The sequence below is a fragment of the Schistosoma haematobium genome, chromosome 2, assembly GCF_000699445.3.
Source record: "Schistosoma haematobium chromosome 2, whole genome shotgun sequence".
Lineage (NCBI taxonomy): Eukaryota > Metazoa > Platyhelminthes > Trematoda > Strigeidida > Schistosomatidae > Schistosoma > Schistosoma haematobium.
In genome coordinates this window covers 11769155-11792699 of record NC_067197.1, presented here as the reverse complement: position 1 = coordinate 11792699, position 23545 = coordinate 11769155, and the positions used below count along the sequence as shown (strand labels likewise).

Sequence of the window (23545 nt, the reverse complement as noted above, 5' to 3'; positions counted from 1 at the left end):
CTCGTTCATTGTTTGGTAGACAAATATCTTACCTACGGCATAAATGACGGAAGTTGGCAAAAGCTAGTCGAGCCTTCTATATCCGTGCTGAAATTTTGTCACACACCAAACCACAAGGTATGATGAGACTTCCGAGATAAGTGAAGTGGTCGACACGTTCAACTACTTCACTCCTTATCATTAATTCGGGTATCGATGCAACCCATTACAGAAGTAACATTTTGCATTTCGATGAGGAGAATCGCATCCGGAACATGCTTGCATTGTTGCTTATTGTGGTCAGAAGACCTTGTATTTTGTCAGAGTCTTCACCAAATAGAACTATGTCATCGTCATATTCTAAGTCAACAAGCGAATCTCCCGGTAGAAGTTCAACACCCGGAAAAATAAAACAGTAAGATCGATAACAACTTTGATATAAGTTGTTATCTGGGGACAAACAATCAATTGGTTCACAACACTTCTGAATATTAATTAGACCGGATCCAGGTTGCTTTGATGGACTTTTCGAAACGTTAAGGATACATAATTAGAAAGTCATGTTGACAAAGCTGAGAGACCTATAACAATCACACAAATACATCTATAATTTATCCCTGATTAGTTATATTAAGTTCTTCTTATTTTTAACTGATCTATTTAAGTTGTTTTCAAAAATATTCGTTCTAAGATCATAATTTCTTTGTTTGTCTGAATCTTTATGCTTCTATAAAGTATGTAAATTTATCAATAATGACCTAAAATATCACTTAACATTATTATTTTGTATTCACAGGTTCTCAAATAAGACTAACCAATATTGGAAAATCACGGACCAGTGTCTCACAAAGATTCATTATAGCTGCTGATCTAAGCCATATAAATATGTTCAATGCTAATAGAAATTTGACAGTATTGTCTTTTTAAATGATCATTACAAAAGTTCTGGTGATTATTAAATGTTAAAAATTTCAAGAACTGACCTTAATTAGACATCCGTCAAAACCAGGATGCACTGAAAAGTTTTTTTGTAGTAGTAAGACATTTCAGACTGGTGATCATACACGGTCAGACCGAAGATCGAAACCAAGAACTTTGGTATCGCGAATGAACATTTGAACCATACAATTTTGAGTAATTCACTGTCTTCGGTGGGTAATTGCTTCACGTCTTTATTGATTATGACCATGTGATCACCAGTACGAAATTCTAGGTATTACTCTAGAATTCAAGTGAGAGGCCATGATCAAAGGGATCCATCCATGTAGCTTGTGAGATAATTATCCGCTCCACAAACTCGCTAAATGATCGAAATTAGACTTCTACACCGGCTTAATTGTTTAAAGATCGGGCGTTCGCCGCGAGATCAAAAGGTCTGGGTTCGATCCCTAGTGATGGCGTCACAGGTGTGCATCACTACCGATAGATCAGCTATTCAATGCTTCATGTTTTTCAATGAATCGCAAGCTTAAGTCAGTTCGTAATACCACTCAGTTCTAAAAATTATTCCAAACACTTTTTAGATGATTATTCTTTATATTAGTAACAATATTTTATCTCTTATTGAATTTCAACTTGAATTCTGAATCATTTTGAAAAAACAAAACTTATTTCATGGAATAATCGAATATTGACGTAAAGAACATCAGTTTATCAGTTGACAATCATAATAGATAATAAATGATTGACAGTTTATCTGTTTTATTCTATACAAAAAACTTACTTTAACTTCTGGTAATAATTTAGCTAACGATTCGAATAGAGGCAAAATAACAAAACGAATAAAACCGCATTGACTGGCTGATTTAGTCACTTTATGTCGATCCATAAATGGAGCAACTGGAAGACCAACAAGTTTTTCATAATCACTCTATAAAGTAAAATTTTAGGAAAAAGAAAATATAAAGAAACGTTCATATTATTAATGGATATAACTGAACCTTACTCATTTTATTCCTATCATCGATTACTTATTATGTAATCAATTGTTTCTAACCGTTTGAACTGTTGTCACAATCAATGCTGTAGACTTTTCTTTTACATATTCAGTCTAGTAAATTTATTTCCCGACCGTAGCTGCTACCTTGACGCGGTGGTTGGGCTTGCCTATCGTGATGACCCAACCGAGCTATATTGGCTGGAACATATGTTCCTGTAGGTTCTACCATGCCAGGCAGGTCGATTGGAGAACGGTAAGACTAAAATCATCAACTCAAGGTCTGAAGGCGAAGTCGTGCTGCTGACTGTAGAGGGGTGTGACAGCAGTAAGGTGTTTCCCTTGGACAACCAGCATCTGCAGCTATGCTGCCTTCTTACAAGGAAGGAAGGGATTAGAAAAGGTCGACCCTAAAAGTGTCACACCTCACCTTACCTCACGGATTTCCGTCCCCGGAGATAAGGCCCTTTGAAGAACGGAGCTAACACGTAAAAAACCTCCCACAAGAAGACCGTGCGCGACCGGCCTCAAGCAGTTGTCCCTTGGGCTCTGCGGTCACGCTCCCAGGTCGTCAAGACCAACACTAATCCAATTTCCTTTTCAGGTTCCTCAAGAAATACCCTTCCACGGTGTGGGCAGCCAGGAAGTGACATCAGCCCTCATACCCGTAACAGCACACGAGACAAAGTTGGTCACATTCAAATCCTTCCTACACCTCCTAATACCTCTCTTATCTCCCAGACTAACACTTCTCAGGTCCCTTTATCACCTCGCGCCGCTAGGGCAAACGATTCGACAAGTAAATTTATTTACATTCTTGCTATACTAATATGTCTTCAACATAACTCCCGATTAAACTGTTTCATGTAAGTAATTTAAACTCATTACATAATTATGATTTTTAGGTATTACAGGTTGTAAGCAGCTGATGAGAACTAAAAGAAGTAAAATGAATTCATGCTGTTCAGCTAGAATCTTTGTTCTTGATCTTTTCAACATAATAAAAGGAACTATGTGTATGAAATGGATTAAGTGTCAAGCCGTACAGTTATATATATGGCGTAGGCTATTTATATCGACAAACATACCTGTCAAAAGAAGGTTAAGAATTGGAGAAAACAGAAAGAGGAACAGAAAGGAACTAGAAAAATAATGAAGGATATAAAAGACAGTTGATGATAGATTTACATATGAAGTATTTGATGTATGATTGTCATATTTTACCAAAGAACTCTGTAGTTTTCTAAGGAAAATTAAATTGGTTCTCCCATATATATACATATATATGAAGTAGTAATTCCAATGAGGAAATAGGAACGATGAATTAACATATCGATATAATAGAAGAACCATAATACTAGATAATATAGTGTAAATATGAGTTTGATAATGTTGTCCAACTTCTATCTCACGTTTGCAAATGAAGAAGGAATATAGAATGAATAAGCTAACATTAAATTATAATGTAAATGTAATAAATGAACCATCATGTTTGTATTACAATAATCAAACGTAATAATAATACTAATAATAGAAATCAAGAAAAAAGACAAGAATACACACAGTTCAAGATCTATTTAGTCGATAATGATAGATTCTAGTGTTTTTGCTAAGTTTGAAGCGGTTACCAGTTCACTTAGACTGCGAACGGAACAAATACTTATGATCAAAGACCAATGAACTAGCTATTCTATTGCGTTCTAGCCCCGCTAACTATAGACAGAAGTCAAAGTCCGAACGGTTAAGTATATTCCGTAAAAAGCTAGAAGCACGAGCGATAACAACAGACACAAATCAAAACGTATATATACAGCACAAAACCGTCCTTGGGAAGCGTTACAAAATAGCATACTAAAAGACACAACGGATCAATAGCGTTTAAGATTCTCCCAAGTGGGAAATACGACCTGAAGGTGAAAGGAGAGTTTATGGCGCGAAAACAAAGAAATTTTAAATTTTCTGAATAAAATTACATAATTAGGTCCTTTTCCAGGTGAGTTCTGGAGATCTAACGTCCCCAACAGTTTTAGAAACACGGTTCAATTATTTAGACTAATGATTACATTGTAATTACATTATCATAGAAAATGAAAATAATATATAACAAACATCAAAGTTATAGTGAGATAATCGATAATTATGAACAATTTCATAAGTAAAACTGTTATATTTATCTATAAAGCATTTGAATTTGTTACATAATCAGTATTATTCAATTTATTATTGATCATATGAGTATATAATGCACATATTTAAATCTTATACCCTAACGACAAAATGAATTATATTGACTTTGTAACGTTTTACTAAAAGAATCAATGATAAAAAATATTGTAGTAATCTAATATGATTTAACTCTGCCTGGAGCCCCTCAAGGGCTAATGCCGATCCCGAGCCCGGATAAAGGAGGAGGGTTGGGTATGAGGTTAGCAACCCCATCCCGTAGAAAACTAACTTGCTAAAAAAACGCCAAACACTAATACAATTTGATTATTTCTTTCTTTTTTTTTAAAGAATGTAATCAACACTCATAAATGATTACCTGGGAAAATTAATTATCATTCATTGAAATAGACAAATCATTTAAATAATAAATTATAAGTGGAATAAAAAAGGACATAGTAACAAAGTTATAATGTGGATGTAAGTGTTTAAAAATTGAATGAATTAGTGGCATATGAAAAATCAATTTGATTAACTTCCAACCATTGACTGATTGACCAATTCAAATGCTGCTTCATCTAATTCGATGTATACAGTTGGATCGTATCAAATATTCATACATCAAAAGAATGATACGAAACTGACTACATAAATCTGTACTTGATTACTTGTATTCTCGAAATAATTACATTTAAAGATTACTTATGAAGTATATAATAATATTGATAAAGTCACGTTATTTTCTTTTATTCTAAATAAGTGACACGTAGATAAAATCAGAGTACAATATTATTGTCTGTAACATAATCGATAACCCATAGTTATGTAGTCATAAAGACATGGAGATAGTTAAATTTCATATCAATTATAAGTCGGTCATACAATCATTGAAAACCTGGCATAAAAGTCTAACTTTAATCGGACGTGATCATTTTCCATTGTCTTCGGTGGGTAATTCTTCACATGGGACAATGTTTAGCTTAATTATGTACTATTTAAATATTTCCTGACTCATTAAGAAACGTCACAAATTTTGGAAAGTAGTTTACTGTTAAACTATGATAAGATGGTTGAAATAGAAAATTGTTAGAGAACCTCAGTAATTCTTCGAAAGCTTCATCAAAAAATCAGGAATAATGGTAAAAATACTCCGATAGAACAGTGTTCTTCAGAAACGTACAAGAGAAATCTGGAAAATAACTAATTATGTCTGGATTATTCAAATCCAATAATTATCAGATTTCTTCTTAATTTTAGCATGTTTCTAAGAAGCCAAATTTATTCTCTGTCTCATATAAAGTAATCCTCGAAACAAAGCTCCTTCCATATTCCTCACCTTCTGTTTTCTATCTGAGACTGTAAAGCAGAACTCATCTGAGAAATAGTAAACAACTAGAAAGTCAGTGTCTAATAGTCGATCAAAAGACTTATTCAAAATATGAACCAATAACTTATTAAAAAAATCAATTTAAAGGTACCATAATCACGATTATGACTTAAATATATAAGATTGTGGCAACACACTTCTGAAGTGTACCAAATTAGATTGAAATAACGATTTACTTTTTCATATTATTAAGCTAATAACAGTTGGTGAATAGAACAATCTCTTTAAATGATATTCAATGTTATAAGCAAAAGTTTCAATCAATGTCTAAAATCTCAGTTTTTTTCTGTAAGTGAAAATGAATGGGTTATTTGTCAAGTGAAGCTAGACCACTATGGAAAACCTGGAAGAACTAGATGGCCGTTATGTTAAAGAAACAAGATTTCCTTGGTAAAATTCATTGCGCAAAACGTTTTCCTTTTCTTTCTTTAATGGTTGTGATCAGGAGTCAAGTGACACTAGACAATTATGGAAAACCTGGAAACACTAGACAGCCGTTATGTTAAAGAAACAACATAAAAATAGAAAAAAAATTTTAATTAATTAATTAATTAAATTAATTTAGTAGCAATTAAATTTACTTGATGAAAAAATTCCGCTAATAATCGATTTATCCATGGGCCAGCAACATTTAAAGGACGTGCTTCATTAGATATATCAGATATTTTCAAAATAATGACCATAACAAGATCTTTTTGTATTTTATTCATAACCCATGTAGGTTTTTTTGTATTTGGATCAATTTCCCATGCAGCGTTTAAATCAGTCAAAACTTGACGATTAAATTCATCTAATATTTCATTATGACGTGACATATCTGTAGCCAATATACATCTGTGAAATACCAAAAAAAATACTTTATTCAGTTAAGGAAAAAAACAAATGTGATTCGATGAACTGTTGAGTTACTTCTATTAGTTCTACAGTAAGCTTCAATTCTTCACTAAAAAAAGTCTATTTAAGTGACGACATTTCTATAAAAATCACTTCAATCAATGGTAGTTCTGAACGTTTACGTTGGAAGTCAGGAACTTTTAGAGTCAAGTAAATTAAGAGTACAATGATCAGTCAAAAGAAATGTAGAATCTGAAAGACATACATAAGTCAATCACATAAGCATAGTGAAATAAAGTTATTTGGATTGAAATTATAATAAAGATATCAATGACAGCAAGAAAACTTTAGACCTAAAAAATTTGGTTACAGAAGAAAGACCAACATTGAAATCACCAACTGATCAAAGTTACATAATCATTAGTAACTTGGAAGCACTAGAAGGTCATGTCATCCTAGTATGGGATTTCTCAGCAGTGCTCGTCTGCAACCCTTAAAAAAGGGAATCGAACATTGGACGCTTGGTTTCGCACGCAAACGACTAACTTACAGATAACTGAGCCAGCATTCAATAGTGAACAAGTCTAGAAGTTAAGCGTTTGAGGGTGTGACGAAAGTCCTGGGTTTGTGAGTGCGCACTGTTGAGGAATCCCAATTTTAGGGCTAAATGGCTGCTCAGTGCTTTCAGGTTTTCAATGATTGTGTGGCTTTGATCGGTTCATAACTTCAATCTGCACAACCCAATGTTGATAAGAAAGAATCAACTTGCAATATAAAAGGCTTTAGGTAATTCCGAAAATAAAGATCTAAGGGGATGCAAAGAGTGAATTGATGTTTGGCACTGAGACTTATTTTGAACCACATCAAAAAGGGCCCCTAGTCAATAGTCACAGCCAGGTAGTCCGAACCTCCAAACGTCACTCAGACTGACGATTAGTGACTTCATGGACTGATGTGACATCTCAGTTTGGCTGAACCTATATTTTTCGATCCTAATTATGCAATCAATTTACGTTCGATCCACCTCCTGACACGTGCGAATTTCAATGATCAGAATTTTTGGAGGAGAATATTTTACCTTTTAATAACCATTAAATTGTCAATTTAGGTTTGATATTTTAAAGATGATTTTACACGTAACTGATAAAACAACTAATTTGAAAGCTGTAACTAGTGCTTATTCTTTGGAGGGAGAAAATAAAAAGAATCAAGACTGTCAAACTAAATCATTGTAATAAATAATATTACCTAATCACTCCTTTGCGAATTCGTTGTCTAATAGTAGTTGAAAGGTGGGAGAAGGGATCGACTTCTTTATGACTCAGTAAATCAAATGCAACAGCCGTATGATGATTTTCTAATGGACTTTGATCATTGTATCTCATCGCCAACACGGTTCCAGCATTGATCTTATGAAGGAAAAAAACAAACAAATTATGGATTATTGCAAGCCAAAACGAAATACACAGATGTTTCGTTCTATATGGAACTTCTCCAGGAAAGCACATTCATGGCCTTGTCAAAAACCGAACCTTGAACCTTCAAATTACACAACTACTATCAGTCCATGACAAAGGTCATTTCAAACTAAGCTAGCATCCAAAAGTAGGAATCAGTGATAGTTAGTTTGGTTTTCACTAAGAACTAGTTGGAATCGGAAACCGGAATTTTGATTAACAGATGAGTAGCATTGCGTCTAGTGATAGACCTAAAAGCGTGGTCTCATGTGGGGTTGTAAATGCGTCTATAAAGGAGTATTTAACCAGGACCAAATTGCCGTTAACTTATAACTTTTTAACACTTCTCCATCAGAGCTATCAAACTAGACTAATTTCTACAAACCATTTGGAGGTTAAACAAATTTGTACTTAAAATCATAAACAGTTCGATAATGTTTCAGATAGCTTGAATGTACTATAAATCAAACATTAATCACTCAATAAACTACAATCTTATGAGCATACTGTCGAACGACAGCTGTAATTGATATTCTTATTAAAAATTGGAGCACTGTATCGAAAAGGTGAAGATTAAAAATTATTCAGCTACCCGAACTGGCCTCTACAAAATATTCTCATGCTCTTACTGTTAAGCAAAACGGGTTTGTTCAGCTCAAATATTTCTTATATCTACACACATGAACAATTTCATTGATTTATATGCACAACACTTCCTCTCTGATAAAATATTTCTACTGTTGTTAGTATAAGTGATAAATCTGCTACCGGGATGCTTATTACTGACTTCATAGCTCCTTTCTATGATCCCAGCTGATTCTGCACCGAACAAAATAAAGGATCAAAATGGGAGTAAGAACATTACTGCAAGGTTAGATTATGGGAACAAAATCGAAAGTATTTATCTATAGAGTTAAACGTAACCTTGAAACTATAAATTTCCGGAAACACACTACACATAGTAACGGTATACGTGGATATCCAGTCAAAAATATGACACATGATTCATTATTTACCAGATGTTTTTGAGAAGCTTCAATTTAGCGCTGATAAGATGAAACACTCCTTGGTGTTTTCTAAGCCTCTATAGATTTTGACAAAGGATATTTGTGGATTTCCCAACAATAAGGCTTTTGTGGTGATTATAGAATATTACTGAGACAACAGACTAATCAACGTTATACATTTAGTGGAAACACGGAAGTATTGGACAGGTGTTTCATTCTGATATGAAACTGTTGAACGGTGAGCATCCACAACCATATTAAGGATAGAGCCAAAGACCTTCAGGTCTCTCAGTGAGAGTCTAACCTTTAAGCTAAAAGTCCCATAACAAAACAAATCGTTTGTTCTATGCTCCTTAGTTTAAAATGGTTACCTAATACAGGTCGGTTTGTAGTCTGTTATTGCTAATGCTCTTAAATATCATATTTCTACCAAAAATATGCTTAAAATTCGCTTACAGGTAACCCTCGCACATCTTTGAAAGGGATGATTTTTAGAAATAGAGAAAACAACTGAGTTTGCTATCATTTAGAATAAACTAATTTCATTTCGGCGCCAAACCAGTTAACTATAGGCAATAACGTTTAGTTAAAACTTGCTTTCTTTTCTTTTCTGCAGAATATAATAACTTTATGATAAAAATAGTTTGACAGCTAGGCTCTCATAAAATCATATTAACAAAAATTGTTACAGTAAAAGAAAACGCTCACTATGAAATTTAGAGATGAATAAATCAATTTCCAAGTAGCCAGTTGTAATCTGCAACCAAAGGTGATCATCATCTGACCAACTTGAATATGGATGTTCCCCTATTCTTACATTATTCGACCCTAAAGTTAATGACTACCCAGAATAACACTTTGCATCAACCTGGTTGAGATCCGGCTTTTAGGCATATAAATCTACAATAGTGATTCGTTTTCGCATTGGATGAATAACTTCCAACACAAACTTCTTCCTTGCCCTCTAACTAGGAATAGGACTTCAAGGATAACTAGAGGATCTATTGATAGAGATCCAAGAGAATTATTGATTATTCGAATACCTTCATTCATACACAAGTTTAGATCCAGTGATTATTTGTCAAATCAGACAAAATTTACAAACCAACATTATACTGAATGTAAGGATATCGCATTTATTTCAATCCATTTAATTACTTATAAATAATACTTAAAGGTTTATCACATATCAAACAACTAACCCCTGAAGCAATTGTCAGTAGTCAGTAAATCAATCATAGTTAACATATAGCCTGGCATAAATGTGCATTAGACTAAGTTGTCATATTATATTACCATGAAAAAATGAGATTAAAAACATGAATAATAAAGAAGTCAAGGTAATGAAGTAGCAACCAAAATGAGGAGGACTAAACAATTAAGATATTTTTTGCATTGTTTGTTTGAATCTTCTCATTGGTGTTTAGGACTGTAATTGATCAATGGGAATATTAAAAAGACCAATAAAAGTGAATTGAGAACTTCACTTCATATCAGGACTCCGCTGCTAAGCGGATAACTCGATTCTATTTAAGCGAACGGTACTAGTGTACTGAACGAGGATGTGTGTAGGAACAATCAAATACATTTGAACGAGAATTTACAGAATCTGTTAGCAAAATTTGAGAACCATAAATTAAATATTTCATTTACAAAATGTCCATCAATTGTCTCAGACTTTGTTGTTCCTTCATTTCCATGCTAATCACTCTCTGTTTCCGTTCACTTCTGTTCGATCCTCACAACCTTCTACTGTCAGGCATTCCACTTTCGATTGATGTTATATACTGCTTATATCTATCGACATAAGTAGCACACGCTACAGTGGGTTCGAGTCCCATATTACACATCAAATCTGGGATGCAGGTACACCCAGCTGACAAGTTCCAAATAAGACGAAACGCGCATCGTGGGTTCCAGTGCTATCCACCACCTATCTTTGCTTATAATGAGAATACGGTTAAAAAAGATAAACGGAAAAGGTACATATTAAGGGACAGTGAGGCCTAGGATCTAGAAGAAGATAAAGAGTGGATTTATCTGGTGTATTCTTGACGATTCTAAGACATACCATTCACAGTACTCAACCACCAACCGAAAAGATTCCAAATAAGTGTTTTAGATATACCCAAATGGCTAAGATCAACACCCAATCACTTTATGAACTGATTTGCGAAATAGTTTAACCTCTACTAGCTTTCTTTACAATTACTTGTATGGCGCGTTGATGTAAGCGGTACTTACATGTCGTAAAAAGCTGAGTCAGTGAAGATTCACAGCCACTGTCGATTAGTCAATTATTTAAAACAAATGCCAAAATGTTTATTTGTAATAATTATACCATTTAGGAACAAATTGATGATGAGTTTGATTGACATAATAACGTGTGATAAAAGACCATACAATTCATAGTACATGAATCCAATGAAAATGTGTGAATTTTTAACAAAGAAGAGAGCAAGAAAACATGAAATGGAATGAATTCATGTTTTCTTTCTCAGTTCATTGTTCTTGCTCTTTCTAACATAACAAAGGAAACTAATTATATGAAATTTTACCATTGAGTCATCAAGACATTAATACATTTGATGCCAGTTTTCGCAAACTTTTCAAAACAATTGAAGATCTTAGTGCTCTATATCCATCAGTTTTATGAATTAGACAATTAGCATCACTTTCTAGAGCAGTATCTCTGTCGTGATCCAAGTTTTAAACATAAAATGAACGAATTTTTGGCCCTGTACCAATGTGTCTTAAACTTTATAATACTGTATATCCTCTAAGTTCAGTTCATATGTGCCATGTTTATTTAGTTCTCTTCATATAAGTATAATAACCAGGTTAATAAAAACTGAGATGAGCAAACCAATTGATGTAATTTTTAAGTGTGAAAAAATATAACACGATGGTTTGTATTAATGTTTAGATATGTAATAATTAAATTATACAACATCAATTAAATCTCCGAAAATGCCGTCAGAATAGTTTCGTATTTCTTATTCTAAGAAATAAATTTTATAAGTATAGAGTTGTGGAGATTGTTGAGTCTCATAGAGACAATGAACCAATCAGTGTTAGACCACCATTGAAAACCTGAAGACATTGGAAGACTATTTCATCCTAGTATAGGACTATCATATGTGAAATAGTGATTAGTTGCGAGTGGTAATTTTCGGAGTTCTAGTGAGAAGCGATGACCACTGGAGTTCAACCATGCGTGTGACAGTTACCTACCGCAGACTATGAAAGATGATCACGCAATATCATGAATAAGTTGAAGTCAGACTAGAAGTTAAGGGTTTGAGTCCCACGTGCGATATCGTGGATGCCCACTGCAGAGGATTCCGGTACTATAATGAGACGGCCAACCAGTACTTTCAGGTTTTCAATGGTGATCTAGCACTGATCAGTTCATGATCTTAATGAAATAAATTTTACTCATTGACATCATGAACCAATCTAAGTCAGACATCTGTTGAAAACCTGAAGGAACAGAATGACTGTTTTTCAATGTAGAACTTCTTGGCATTTCACTCCCATTACCCACCACAGAGGTTCAAAGCCAGGACTTTCGGTCTCGAGACAAACCCTCAACCCATAGATCATTGAGACGGCATACAGTAATATGCAGGACTAACTCTAATCAGTACAAGATGCTGCTCAACTATCGTCTGATGTTCTTCTTATGTACTTTCTTCACTGAATTTAGATATTGTTATGTCTCGAACCCTCAGACCAATATCACGTTCCTTGTATTCTATTAGAATTCTGATTCTAATTAAACTCCATGGCTTGGTGTATCTGACTTGGCCAACTGCATGCTCGGCCGGTACTACTGACCTTCAGCCAACAGCTAGGTTCTGACTGGTCCACTATCCGCTAGCTCCTCTCTATGCCTGGCGTTGAGTACAATAGTCAGCAACTACCCTTTAACATACTTATATTTCAAACACGTGGTTTATATTAAGATATGCAAGACACCAATACACCATTAAGTAAAAAATAACACTTATACATAAACAATTCCAAAGTGGCTATGAATAAAGGAAACTATAAATAATAGACTGACAACAAAGTAAAAGTAGCAAATAATGTTACCGTAGTTAGTGAGTTAACCGTAATCTTACAATGAATGGAGTAAATACACAAAGTAATCTCGTTTTCATTGTGGCCGTTTATCTAACTCCAATTAAATCGTATTATGATTGTTATCAAAATGTACATCCGAGCTACCCTCGTATATGATGATCAACTTCGCTCGTGTTAGTGAATAACGGAATTAAATAAGTCAAATACGAGAATGGATTTCGTATACATACATTTCATACAGTCGTTGATCCAGACAAATGGTCAGAGAAACGAAGCGGAGGAAACGAAGAGGAGAGAGCGAAGCGAAACAAAATTACGCAGAGTGGAGAAGGTAAGTGGGCCAACATGATTTAATCAAACGTGACTGGATATTTATAGTTAGACAAAAATAGGTTACAGATATGTGGTGAATAGGGTAAAGGATTAACACACACACTCATATAAAGACAGTGAAGTTTAATAAGCAGATAATTAGCAAGATCAAAATGTGACTCATGAAGAATGAATAAATTTATCTGTCTGGAAGCTAGAATAACCCATACCGTTTTGGCATGGTACTAGACATTACAAGTTACTCAGAAATTATACAACACAAAAACCGTTAATAATAGTTCGAAAAACCAGTTCCAATTTTCTATAATATACGTTTCGTTATAAAGGACATGTACAGAATTACACTATGGTTCAACAGTACAGAAGTAAAAAAAAATCGTGTATGAGACCGAAGGTTTTGGCATTATTCCTCTCTAATGGTGTCGTGAATGAGCAATTCTAGGAAGGCCTATGCTAAAACAAAAAAACTGTCCAATTCTTCCAGATTTTCATGGTTTTTTTTAACTTAAATCAGCTTTTGATTTTAATAAACCCCAGAATATTTCCGGATGTGAAAACAATTCGAAAACATGTGTGTATGTGTGTTTATGCATGGGAAAAAACAGCTGAATCTAAACGAGAATCAGATGGGCAATTATTAGATGCGTCAGTGATTTTTTTCGAGAAAAAAAGAAAAAAACCCTAGAATGTTCCCACATTTTCACATTTTTGAGAATTTCACATTCAAACTGTTGTCATTAATCAAAATGACATACTAAAATTATTATTATGATGATTGTTACTAATTGCTTTATTCAATATTATAGTTTTGGTACAATATAGAATTCTCAGCACAAAGTATTTCAACAAGTTTCTTTTTATTATTCCTTTATTGATCCTGACGACAACATATTGAATGATCGCCAGTTAGATATTAGCTGTACAAGAATAGATATCTAATTAATGTATATTCTTTTCAATGCATATTGCCAGCTATCATGATGTCTCTCATAGTACTTTTTTGTCATTTGTACAGTGAAATGTCGTGAACTGTTTTATAAACGCATCTGAATGGGTTGTGTGATTAATAGACAAACAAAAACAGATAACTTGTTGAAATATTTTGATTGCAGGTACAATTAGCCCAGATATTCATTGAACTAAGAATAGTTATATCAAATTACAACTCATTTTGTTGATTTTCAGTGATTTTTAAGTGAGATTAACTTAAAGATAAGTGAATATCGGACTCGATGAATATCATGGTACTTAGTAATGCATAAAATAATTATTATCTGACAATTGTATTTTTAGATAAAATAGGGTTAAAAAAATAGCTTAAAACAAGACAGAGAGGAGGAGGAGAGGAAGAGAAACACAAATTATCAAAAGTTTTCTTTATTATACATTATGTTTTTTATACCTATTTTTAGTTTTGAACAGTATACTTTATCTGTCTTTCTCTTAATCAGTTTTCAGTAACTGCTGCTCTCTCTCACTATATATATATATACTTCTATCTTATTCTAGGACCTACCTGATAAGCATTATTGAATCCTGGATGATCTAAATCATGACAGATGGCCGATATAATCAAAATAAGCTGATCATCTATGTCAAGTAAATTGGTCAAATTTCCACCCCAGATTAAAACATAGCACTAAAACAAAGAAATTAAACAGCATTTAGATAGTCATTTACGTTACAAATATATATATATATATAAAGAATTCCTTCAAGTTGCTATAATGTTCAAGTCATAAGCTATTTTTAGAACAAAAAAAATGTATCGCTTTAGCGAAACCAGACTGAGATTATACGGAGCGTTTCGAGTGATACGAAAGAGAATTTGAGATTCCTTTAGGCAAATATGAATATAATATTCAGGATCAACGCTTTGCAAGGATTTAAGTAAGTCATATTAGTCAGTCAACTATTAACAGTGTAAGTTCTGGTACAATCATGAATTGACCCACAACAAGAGGGGAAATTATTCAGATGAAAAGCATAGGAGGTGAAACAATAAAATATCATTAGTAATGGTGAACTAAACATTAAGAATAAACTACTATATAAAACAAATAAAATGATTGGATGAAAATTAAATGAAGTCTAATTTAAGAAACATCTTATATAAATGTAGAGATAGAGTAGATGGTTGATCAAAGTATGAAAGGTTAGCTCAAAACTGTTCTGAATCAATGCAGGATCTGACTGCAGACATTAAAATAGTTATACTTGTTGAAAGATCTACTTATGGTTGTTTTATCGAGCTTATTGAAAGAGTTGATAGTTAATGAAATGTTAGCATGGATAGAAGGACACTGTTTAATTTTTAATAACTTGGTTAATTGATGAGCAAGCAAGATATTCATTTGTCTATGGAATCACAAGTAGACTATGAAGTAATCCATTCAGTATTATTTAATAATTGTGAAGGATTAACTTTAAAGGTAAAAGACATGTCCAAGTCTCATGTATTTGATAATACGCGATTGTGAATAATCAGTTAAGTACAGTTGAATTATCAAGTGTGCAGTACCGAATTTGGAAGCAATGCATTAAGTATATTATGATTAAGATTTGAATACTTATTGACTAAGGTGCCAAAAATATAAAGTATGTATATCTAGTCACAGAATATTCAGACATCGTATGGTTGTTAGCATGGAGTAAGACTGAAAGAAAACTAGTCCCAACCATATCGAAACACGAGAATAGTCATTTTGAAAAATGAATTTAATTCAAAGACAATAACAGCTAGATTGAGTGTTAAACTTATTGACTAATTTCACAAAGAATGAAAACAAATTTGGAAAAAACAAAAACAAAGTAAAAGTACACTCCAAAACCATATCAGTCTCTCGTGTGAAGAGAAGAAGAACGATCACCCTCCCTTCCTAGATATATTTCTGAGTAGACGAGAAGATGGCTCAGTCAAACCATCCATCTTTAGAAAACCAACGTGGACAGGTCAGTACCTTAGTTATTATAGTTATTGCCCTGTGCAATTCAAACGTGGTTTGATAAGGTGCCTATTCAACAGGCTTGATCTTATTTGTACAAATGATGCCATTGATGATCATGTTAAAACATTAATGGAAAATGGCTATCCTCTGCAATCCACAAATAGATGGAAAGTACGTGGTACAATGAGACCTAATGTATGTTTGGTAGAAAAAAAGCCTGTCTACATCACCTTACCATTCAGAGTTGATTCAAATAGGCAAAACGAAGGCTTAAATCAGTCATCAACAAAACGTATTGTGCAGCAAAGGTCATTATCAGAGAAAGAACAAGGTGCTTGTCTCATCCAAAACCTAAAAGTACATTATGCGTGTGATCAGATTGTTCGAAATGTATTGAGCTAATATCTCATCACATAGTTCTGATAATCTTCATCTTCTTATTACATGATCAAAATGTATCAAAGGGACTAATTACTTTAGAAAAGAAGTAATTATGAACATAAAATTTATTGATTAGAGAATGATAAAAGTTTTAATTTAACTTACCATTTGTGTAACCATAAATGCATGTTTATAATTATGAAATGGAACACGATTATAACGTCTATAAATATCAGTAAGCCATAAATCTAATCGATGTAATTGTATATTGTAATGTTTAATAAATCCAAGTTCTTGAAACATTTCCCGAACTAAACGTATTAATTGAGCATCTGTTCTAGACCAATTATTAAAAGTAGATGAGCGTAATTCAATTAAATCTTCTTTAGAAACAGGTTCTTTACTATATATAATATAAAAATGTATTAACAAGGAAATAATTCATAAATATTTGTGTAAAAGATAAAAGAATAGGTTTCGGTCATAGAAATGTGCGCACATATATCCTAATAAGTGTTACCTAATTTCAAATCAGTTTGTACATTGGATTAATAAAGATTGAAGAACTATTAGACAGATGTTTAGACCTAGCTTTAGGTTATTCATTATATCGGAATCATGAGATATAGGTTTAAAGACCAGAACGACTCATATGGTTATCATTTTGCATTTTCACTTAATTCATGGTAAGATAGGATCATTATCAAGGTACATCGACACATGGTTTTCTTACTCACAAATTAGGTGAATTCATATTAATACATTTTTTTGTAGACTGATCAGTAGTGAGTGTACTATTATTATCAATCGTCATTTTTTCAAGAGAATATTATGGAGATCAGTTTTAAGGGAAGACACGTTATCACTCAATCATTGATAAATATAGAGGGCTGGATAACTGTCACGTTTTGGTTCAGCAGACGGAATTTCAAAAATTGCTAATCCCCTAATCCGAAGTAACTCTGCCTGTAGCTTTTCTAGGGCTAGTGTCGGTCACAAACCCGGGTAAAGGATGACGGCTGGGTATAAGGTAGGCAAACCCATCCCGTAGAAAAAAACCTTGCTAAAAAACACTAACGAGATTAAACAAAACAAACATAAACCGAATAATTTTCTCAAAGTAAACTTTACATAGATTTATTCATTATTTTGATACACTTTTGATAGACATGGTCAAGAGACTGAATTATACGTACGATAGAAATGGATATTGTGAAAGAAAGCTTGTAACATGACATGGCTTGAATAAGTAACGATTTAATTACCAACAAACTCCTAATCATGTTTCATGTTTACTTCACGACTAATGTTCAGTATACTAATGGTCTTCAAAGTATTTACCTGAACAATGAGCAATAACTTGATTGTACAATAACTCGAACTTCAGTCAGTCAGTCAGCTACAACATAGGACCAGGCACTGGCCCAAGTTACCATACCTCATTAACACAACAAGATGGACACCGAATTCATGAAAGTAGTTAATTCAGAGGTGGTAATATATAAAAGAAAGATTGCAATAAGGATATAGTACAGGAAGAAAGAAGTAGTTCGTAGAAAGAAAGATATGAAGCTATTTTAATCTCTTAGTTTAAGGGAAGATAGAGAGTGTATACACCCGCGCTATTGTGATCGATACTGAGCCATGTCACCAAGAGTCTTCAACCATTGGTTACGAAAGTCACGCGGACCCCAACTAAGTAGTCTGCATCTACCAACATGGCTCAGACCAGAAGTTAGTGACCTCAAGCACTGATGCCACGTTTTGGTTTGGCCGCCCCTAACTTTCTTCCAACCATCTCCAACACCGGTTAGCATTGCACGTCGTGGTAACCGGTGTTCAAGCATACGCAACAAGTGGCCCAACCACTTCAGTCGATGAAGATTCACAACCTCATCAACTGATTTACCATCATTCCCTAATACCCTGCATCTAACCTCACTGTTACTTACCCGGTTTTACCAGCAGACGCCCGCAATATTTCTGAGGCATCTGTGGTCAAATACTAGTAGCTTACGAGTGTCTTCTACTCTTAATGGCCACGTTTCGCTGCCGTAAAGTAGAACAGAACGGACTGCCGCGCAGTATACTCGTCCTTTTATTGGTAGACGGATATCTCGCCTTCGCCATAAGTGACGTAAGTTGGCAAAAGTCAAGCGAGCTTTCTGAATCCGTGCTGAGATTTCGTCAGACACCAACCCATTAGGGCTAATCAGACTTCCAAGATAAGTGAATTTGTCAACGCGTTCGACTAAATTTTAGTAAATAATAGTTTAATACAAACAATATCTTGAATCAGCTATATTTCATTACAATACAATCACAAGAAAAAGTGATCTTAATTTAAATAGAGTAAAAACGCCAAAGTATGAGTAGTAAACTGAATTCCCTCTATTTCATGACTTCTCATCAGTTATAATACAGACTAAAATTATAAGGATTAATGGTAATCATAAACGAAGAATTAACATTAACAAAGATGGATGGTGTTTGTTTCAAAAACTTTGATTCAATTTAACTCTTCTTTCCTTAAAGTAATTTGTTCATATGACTAAATATAACGTAAATATCATTTATACAATAAAAGAAGTAAGTAAAGATATAAATAGTGGAAAAATCAACTAAGCATAAATGATAAAGTAGAGTTAATTTGTTTGTCTGTTTTTCTTTTTTTATTCTACATGTGATGTTAATATATTTAAACAAAACAGAGTATATGGATAATGATGATTTTTTATAATTTCGCAATGAGCAAAAAAAACAAAAAAAAAATTGGAATTTCTGGTGTTTCACGGCATAGCTTCCAATGTATTCTTTAGAGAATAGGATTGTTAAATATAGATTGTTACAGGCATATTAGAATACAAATAACCGACTGGTTACATCGATAATATTAACGATTGATAAAACGACATATTTATGAAATAGTGGAAATTAGTGTGTTGTAGCTAACTTAAACATTTAAGTTTTATATCTTTTGACTAGGAGAATAGAAATATGTCTTAACCCACTATTAATCCCTGGCTTCGTATCCCGCGAGCGAGATCGTGAATGCGCACTGCTGAGGAGTACCACAATAGGACGAAACGGACGTTCAGTACATGCAGGTTTACAGTAGTGGTTTAACATCAGTCGGTTCATAATCTCAATCAATAATTTAATAATCTCCTTAACCCTATCCTTATAGCAATAGCATTTATAAGTCTTTATAAGCTGTCCACAGTTTAGATTGTGAAGTTAATTACTGAAAAGATGAAGCTTAACCATTACAATGTTTGGTTTGCTTCATTTATCGCCTTCTTTGGAAAAACGACTATTAACATGGGATAGATGCAGCAGATATATGATATAATGTAAAACGATATTATGAGCGAAATCTTAGTTGTAAAACTTTACAGATGATGGATGACAGTAAATAAATGTTAGAAAGAAAGTATTCTCTCTAGATATAGATTCCCTTGAATGTCCACAACTTGAAATAAACATAATACGGGACTGGTTCAAAATATTGCAAATAATATACTAAGAACTGTTAACTGCTAAACATTAAATGGAGGTGTTAACAAATTGTATTATGTATTTACAGTTTCATGACATTCATTAGTTAGATTGTAATTACTGATGAAAAACAATTTGACTATTTGTCATTTTATAAAAATACAACTTACATGTTAATTATATATATTCAACAACTGATTATTGTGTTTTAATAGGAAATAATTACTAGGAATTTTAGATTTAAACGGATATGGAGCTAGGCTCATATGCGCATTAGCCTAAGTTTTCATATTATATCACCATACCCTCAAGTGCCCTGGTACGGACGAGGGTTGGGAGAGTCCACTCTCCCTTGCGAAGTGCTCTCACACGGCCACGCGTAAACAGCCACTGCCAGGGAAGCCCTACTCACCGCCTTCTCGTGGCAGGGGTGTTGTTTACGAAATTGAGAGGACGAAAAGCGAATGTCCGGAGCTTTAACCGGGTCGGTGGACACGAAGGGTCCATTTAGGAGAGTTGGAAAACCCTAATTCCAAACCAACGGTGCACATGGATTCCAGTATCCCGAATGAACAAATGGTGTATGAAGCAATTAATGGTCACCGGCTACCATGGAACTACATCTCCTGACGTTGTTCCACTGCCTTGTGGATCAGATCTTTAGGTCACAGGCTCGAGGAGTGGCCCCCTAGGAAAACCAAATGCTTCGCTTTGCACACACCTGCAGTATCACAGCCCACATACAAATCAACTGACTTGTTTGTCGCATATGTATTCGATGCCCCTTTGTACCAATATTTATGTGTTCAAATAAATAAATAAATAAATAAACCATGAAATTAATAAGATGGATTGTAAAAAAATCAAAGTAGTGTAGTTTCAACCAAGGGAGATTGAACAATGTGAATGAGGTTGAAAAAGATAAAAGAAAAAGCTACGTATAAAAGAACAATAAGATTCAAGATAATTTATCATTAAGTTTGAAGGTATCTACTCCATTTCGAACGATCTTTATCTATGTCACCTAAAGTCTTAAACCACTTATCATGGTTATTGAACGGATTGTAACCAGATAGTTTACGCATAACAACATGGGGGTCAAACTAGTACAATCAACGACTCCATGAAGCAATCATATATTTTGATCAAATTAATTCTAAATTTAAATTGAGATAAGTAGAAATTTTTAGGTGTCTAGCCAATGATAGTAATAATTCAACTGGGTGAAATTATTTACATGATAATCTCGATTTATCAACTGACACTAGAGGACACGATACTCTAAGAATTGTTTTCTAATGAGTACCATATATTAGGTCATGAACTATGTCAAAAAACTACCTTTTCTGCTGTTAAATTGAATGAAAATAATGGTAACATGCAACTTTCTTTTTTAAATATGATATATATGATAAACGATAAATATTGATTTACCATAGAAGTTTAAATTCTTGTATATTTCTCCGACTATCTGCATCAGATCGACGAATCAAGTGCATTTGAGGATTTGGAGCTGGTGCATTAAAGCCAGGAACTAGAATTTTCTGGGTTGGGGGTTGTTCTGCGGTTAATCCAAGCCAACTTAGATAGGAGAACGACTGAGAAGACAAACGTTTATAAATAATAGCCACATTATTAGACAGAAAAACGAAATCATTCGAAGTAAATAAAACATTATCTAAAATGAAAAACGTAAGTATATTATGTAGCCTAACTAATATCACATGATAGCGTAATAGCTGGAACATTGGATCAGCATAATCACTCCTAAAAATGAGTTTCTGACAATAATAAAACAAATGCTTTATTATACACAGAGATGAATGGTGGTTAGCAAGGGAATCTAGGACGCATGTTTCGTTTCATTAGGGACTCGTCAGCTGGATAAACCTGAATCCCAGGGTTAATGTTCACTCTTGGACTCACTTGTGACTTCAGCTAATGTCAAAGCAATCCACATAGGATGCACATATACCTATATGAGACTGATCAGTTGCAGTCCTAAACATCAATGAAAAGACTCAAACAATCAATACAAAAATGAATCAAATACTTTACAATTTACAAAACGAATATATTAGTAAACAACTTCAGAAACAATTTGTCAGAACCGTTGATAATTAACTGTGACAACGGACCTCAGGTGAATTCGAGGAAGCTGTAGGAGGCTCAGAAGGAGCCGACGATATTCCATCCAATCACCTTTTGGAAGAATATTCTAGAATTCCTACGTGTAGTTCCCCGATTGGACAATGCTAATAACCCCCTGTATGAGGATTGGTGGACTGTAATGATGTTTTTGTTCTTACTAAAAACTATAAATACCTGACAGTTTTGTAATATAGTTGACACTGTCTAGGAATAATATTCCTTTCATTAGTATTCTGTCTTCTCATCGCGACTTGGAAGGGTTCTGGAGTTCTAGTGCTCACGTTATATGCGGTATATCAAGAACAACCTTCTAGATATAACATTAACATATAACTGAATTAACTTGTCTGTGAATTCCATTTTTTCTTCAGTTTCTATCACTAAAACTATCAACATATAACTGGACCTCCGTTTTTATTTATTGTGCAAGTAAGGAAACAAATCTATTGAAAATCAAACATGAAGCTCAATATTTTACTGAAGTTTTCAAATATACCAATATTTCTTTTTATAACTGTAGAACATGATTTAAAATTTCATAGATTGTATTATGGACTGACCTTAGATAACCATTGAATATCTGGAAGCATTAAAACTTTGTTTTGTTCACATATGGAACTCTCTATGGCATCCTATGATCCTACATTTAAACCTTCTATAGTAATAATTAGAAACTACTTAAAGTATAAATCATTAGAAAATTAAAATTTAGTTGTAAAATCAAGCATAAAAAACAACAATAAATATGACATCTACGTACTTCAACTTGACAACGTAAATTATGAAGTTGTCTATAGATTTTTGAAATTCGTTTTGTATCCATTTTATCAATGGAGAAATTGTTCATTTTACGGCAACTATGAACATTATCATAATGAGTTTCTATCATTTCTTCATCATCATCATCATCTTCATCAACATCATCATCTAAATGATATGCATTTATATCATTATGTGAAGGTCGTAATATTTTTTCTTGATTTTGATAACTTGTATTAAATGCATCCCATAATTGTTTTTTATCAATATTATGATTAGGTTTTGAATCAGTTTGACAGATTTCATCCTTTGTCATATTGATGTGATTAAAAATCTGTTGAACACTAAACAGAACATTGAAATATAAATTAAAATAGATTGTTTGAATTGAATACAACTACCATTTGAGGGTATTTAACGGAACTCATATAAGGTAGTTGATGATGAAACAACAAACCAACACTTGTTAGATATTAGTGAGTCTCTTTTTAAATGATATTTAAACGTTGATGAGAATTACATGAGATAATCAAGCAACTATTTAGATTGATAACAATGAAATTCCATATTTGTAGTAATTAAGAATATCTCTCTTCGATTACACAAAAGTAAAACATGATCTT

At 33.4% G+C, this 23545-nt stretch overlaps 1 protein-coding gene across 1 annotated transcript in view; it reads right to left on the bottom strand.

Annotated features, from left to right (window-relative positions):
- Positions 1-23545, bottom strand: part of PDE2 (3',5'-cyclic-nucleotide phosphodiesterase) — a 128097-nt gene that overhangs the window by 6000 nt on the left and 98552 nt on the right. Inside the window, exons 3-9 of the mRNA XM_051214336.1 lie at positions 22924-23266; positions 21447-21610; positions 16680-16917; positions 14702-14824; positions 7548-7708; positions 6047-6299; positions 1703-1849 (exon numbers count right to left, since the gene is read on the bottom strand). Of these exons, the coding sequence (XP_051067490.1) occupies positions 1703-1849; positions 6047-6299; positions 7548-7708; positions 14702-14824; positions 16680-16917; positions 21447-21610; positions 22924-23266 (1429 nt within the window). The remainder of the gene's footprint in view (positions 1-1702; positions 1850-6046; positions 6300-7547; positions 7709-14701; positions 14825-16679; positions 16918-21446; positions 21611-22923; positions 23267-23545) is intronic.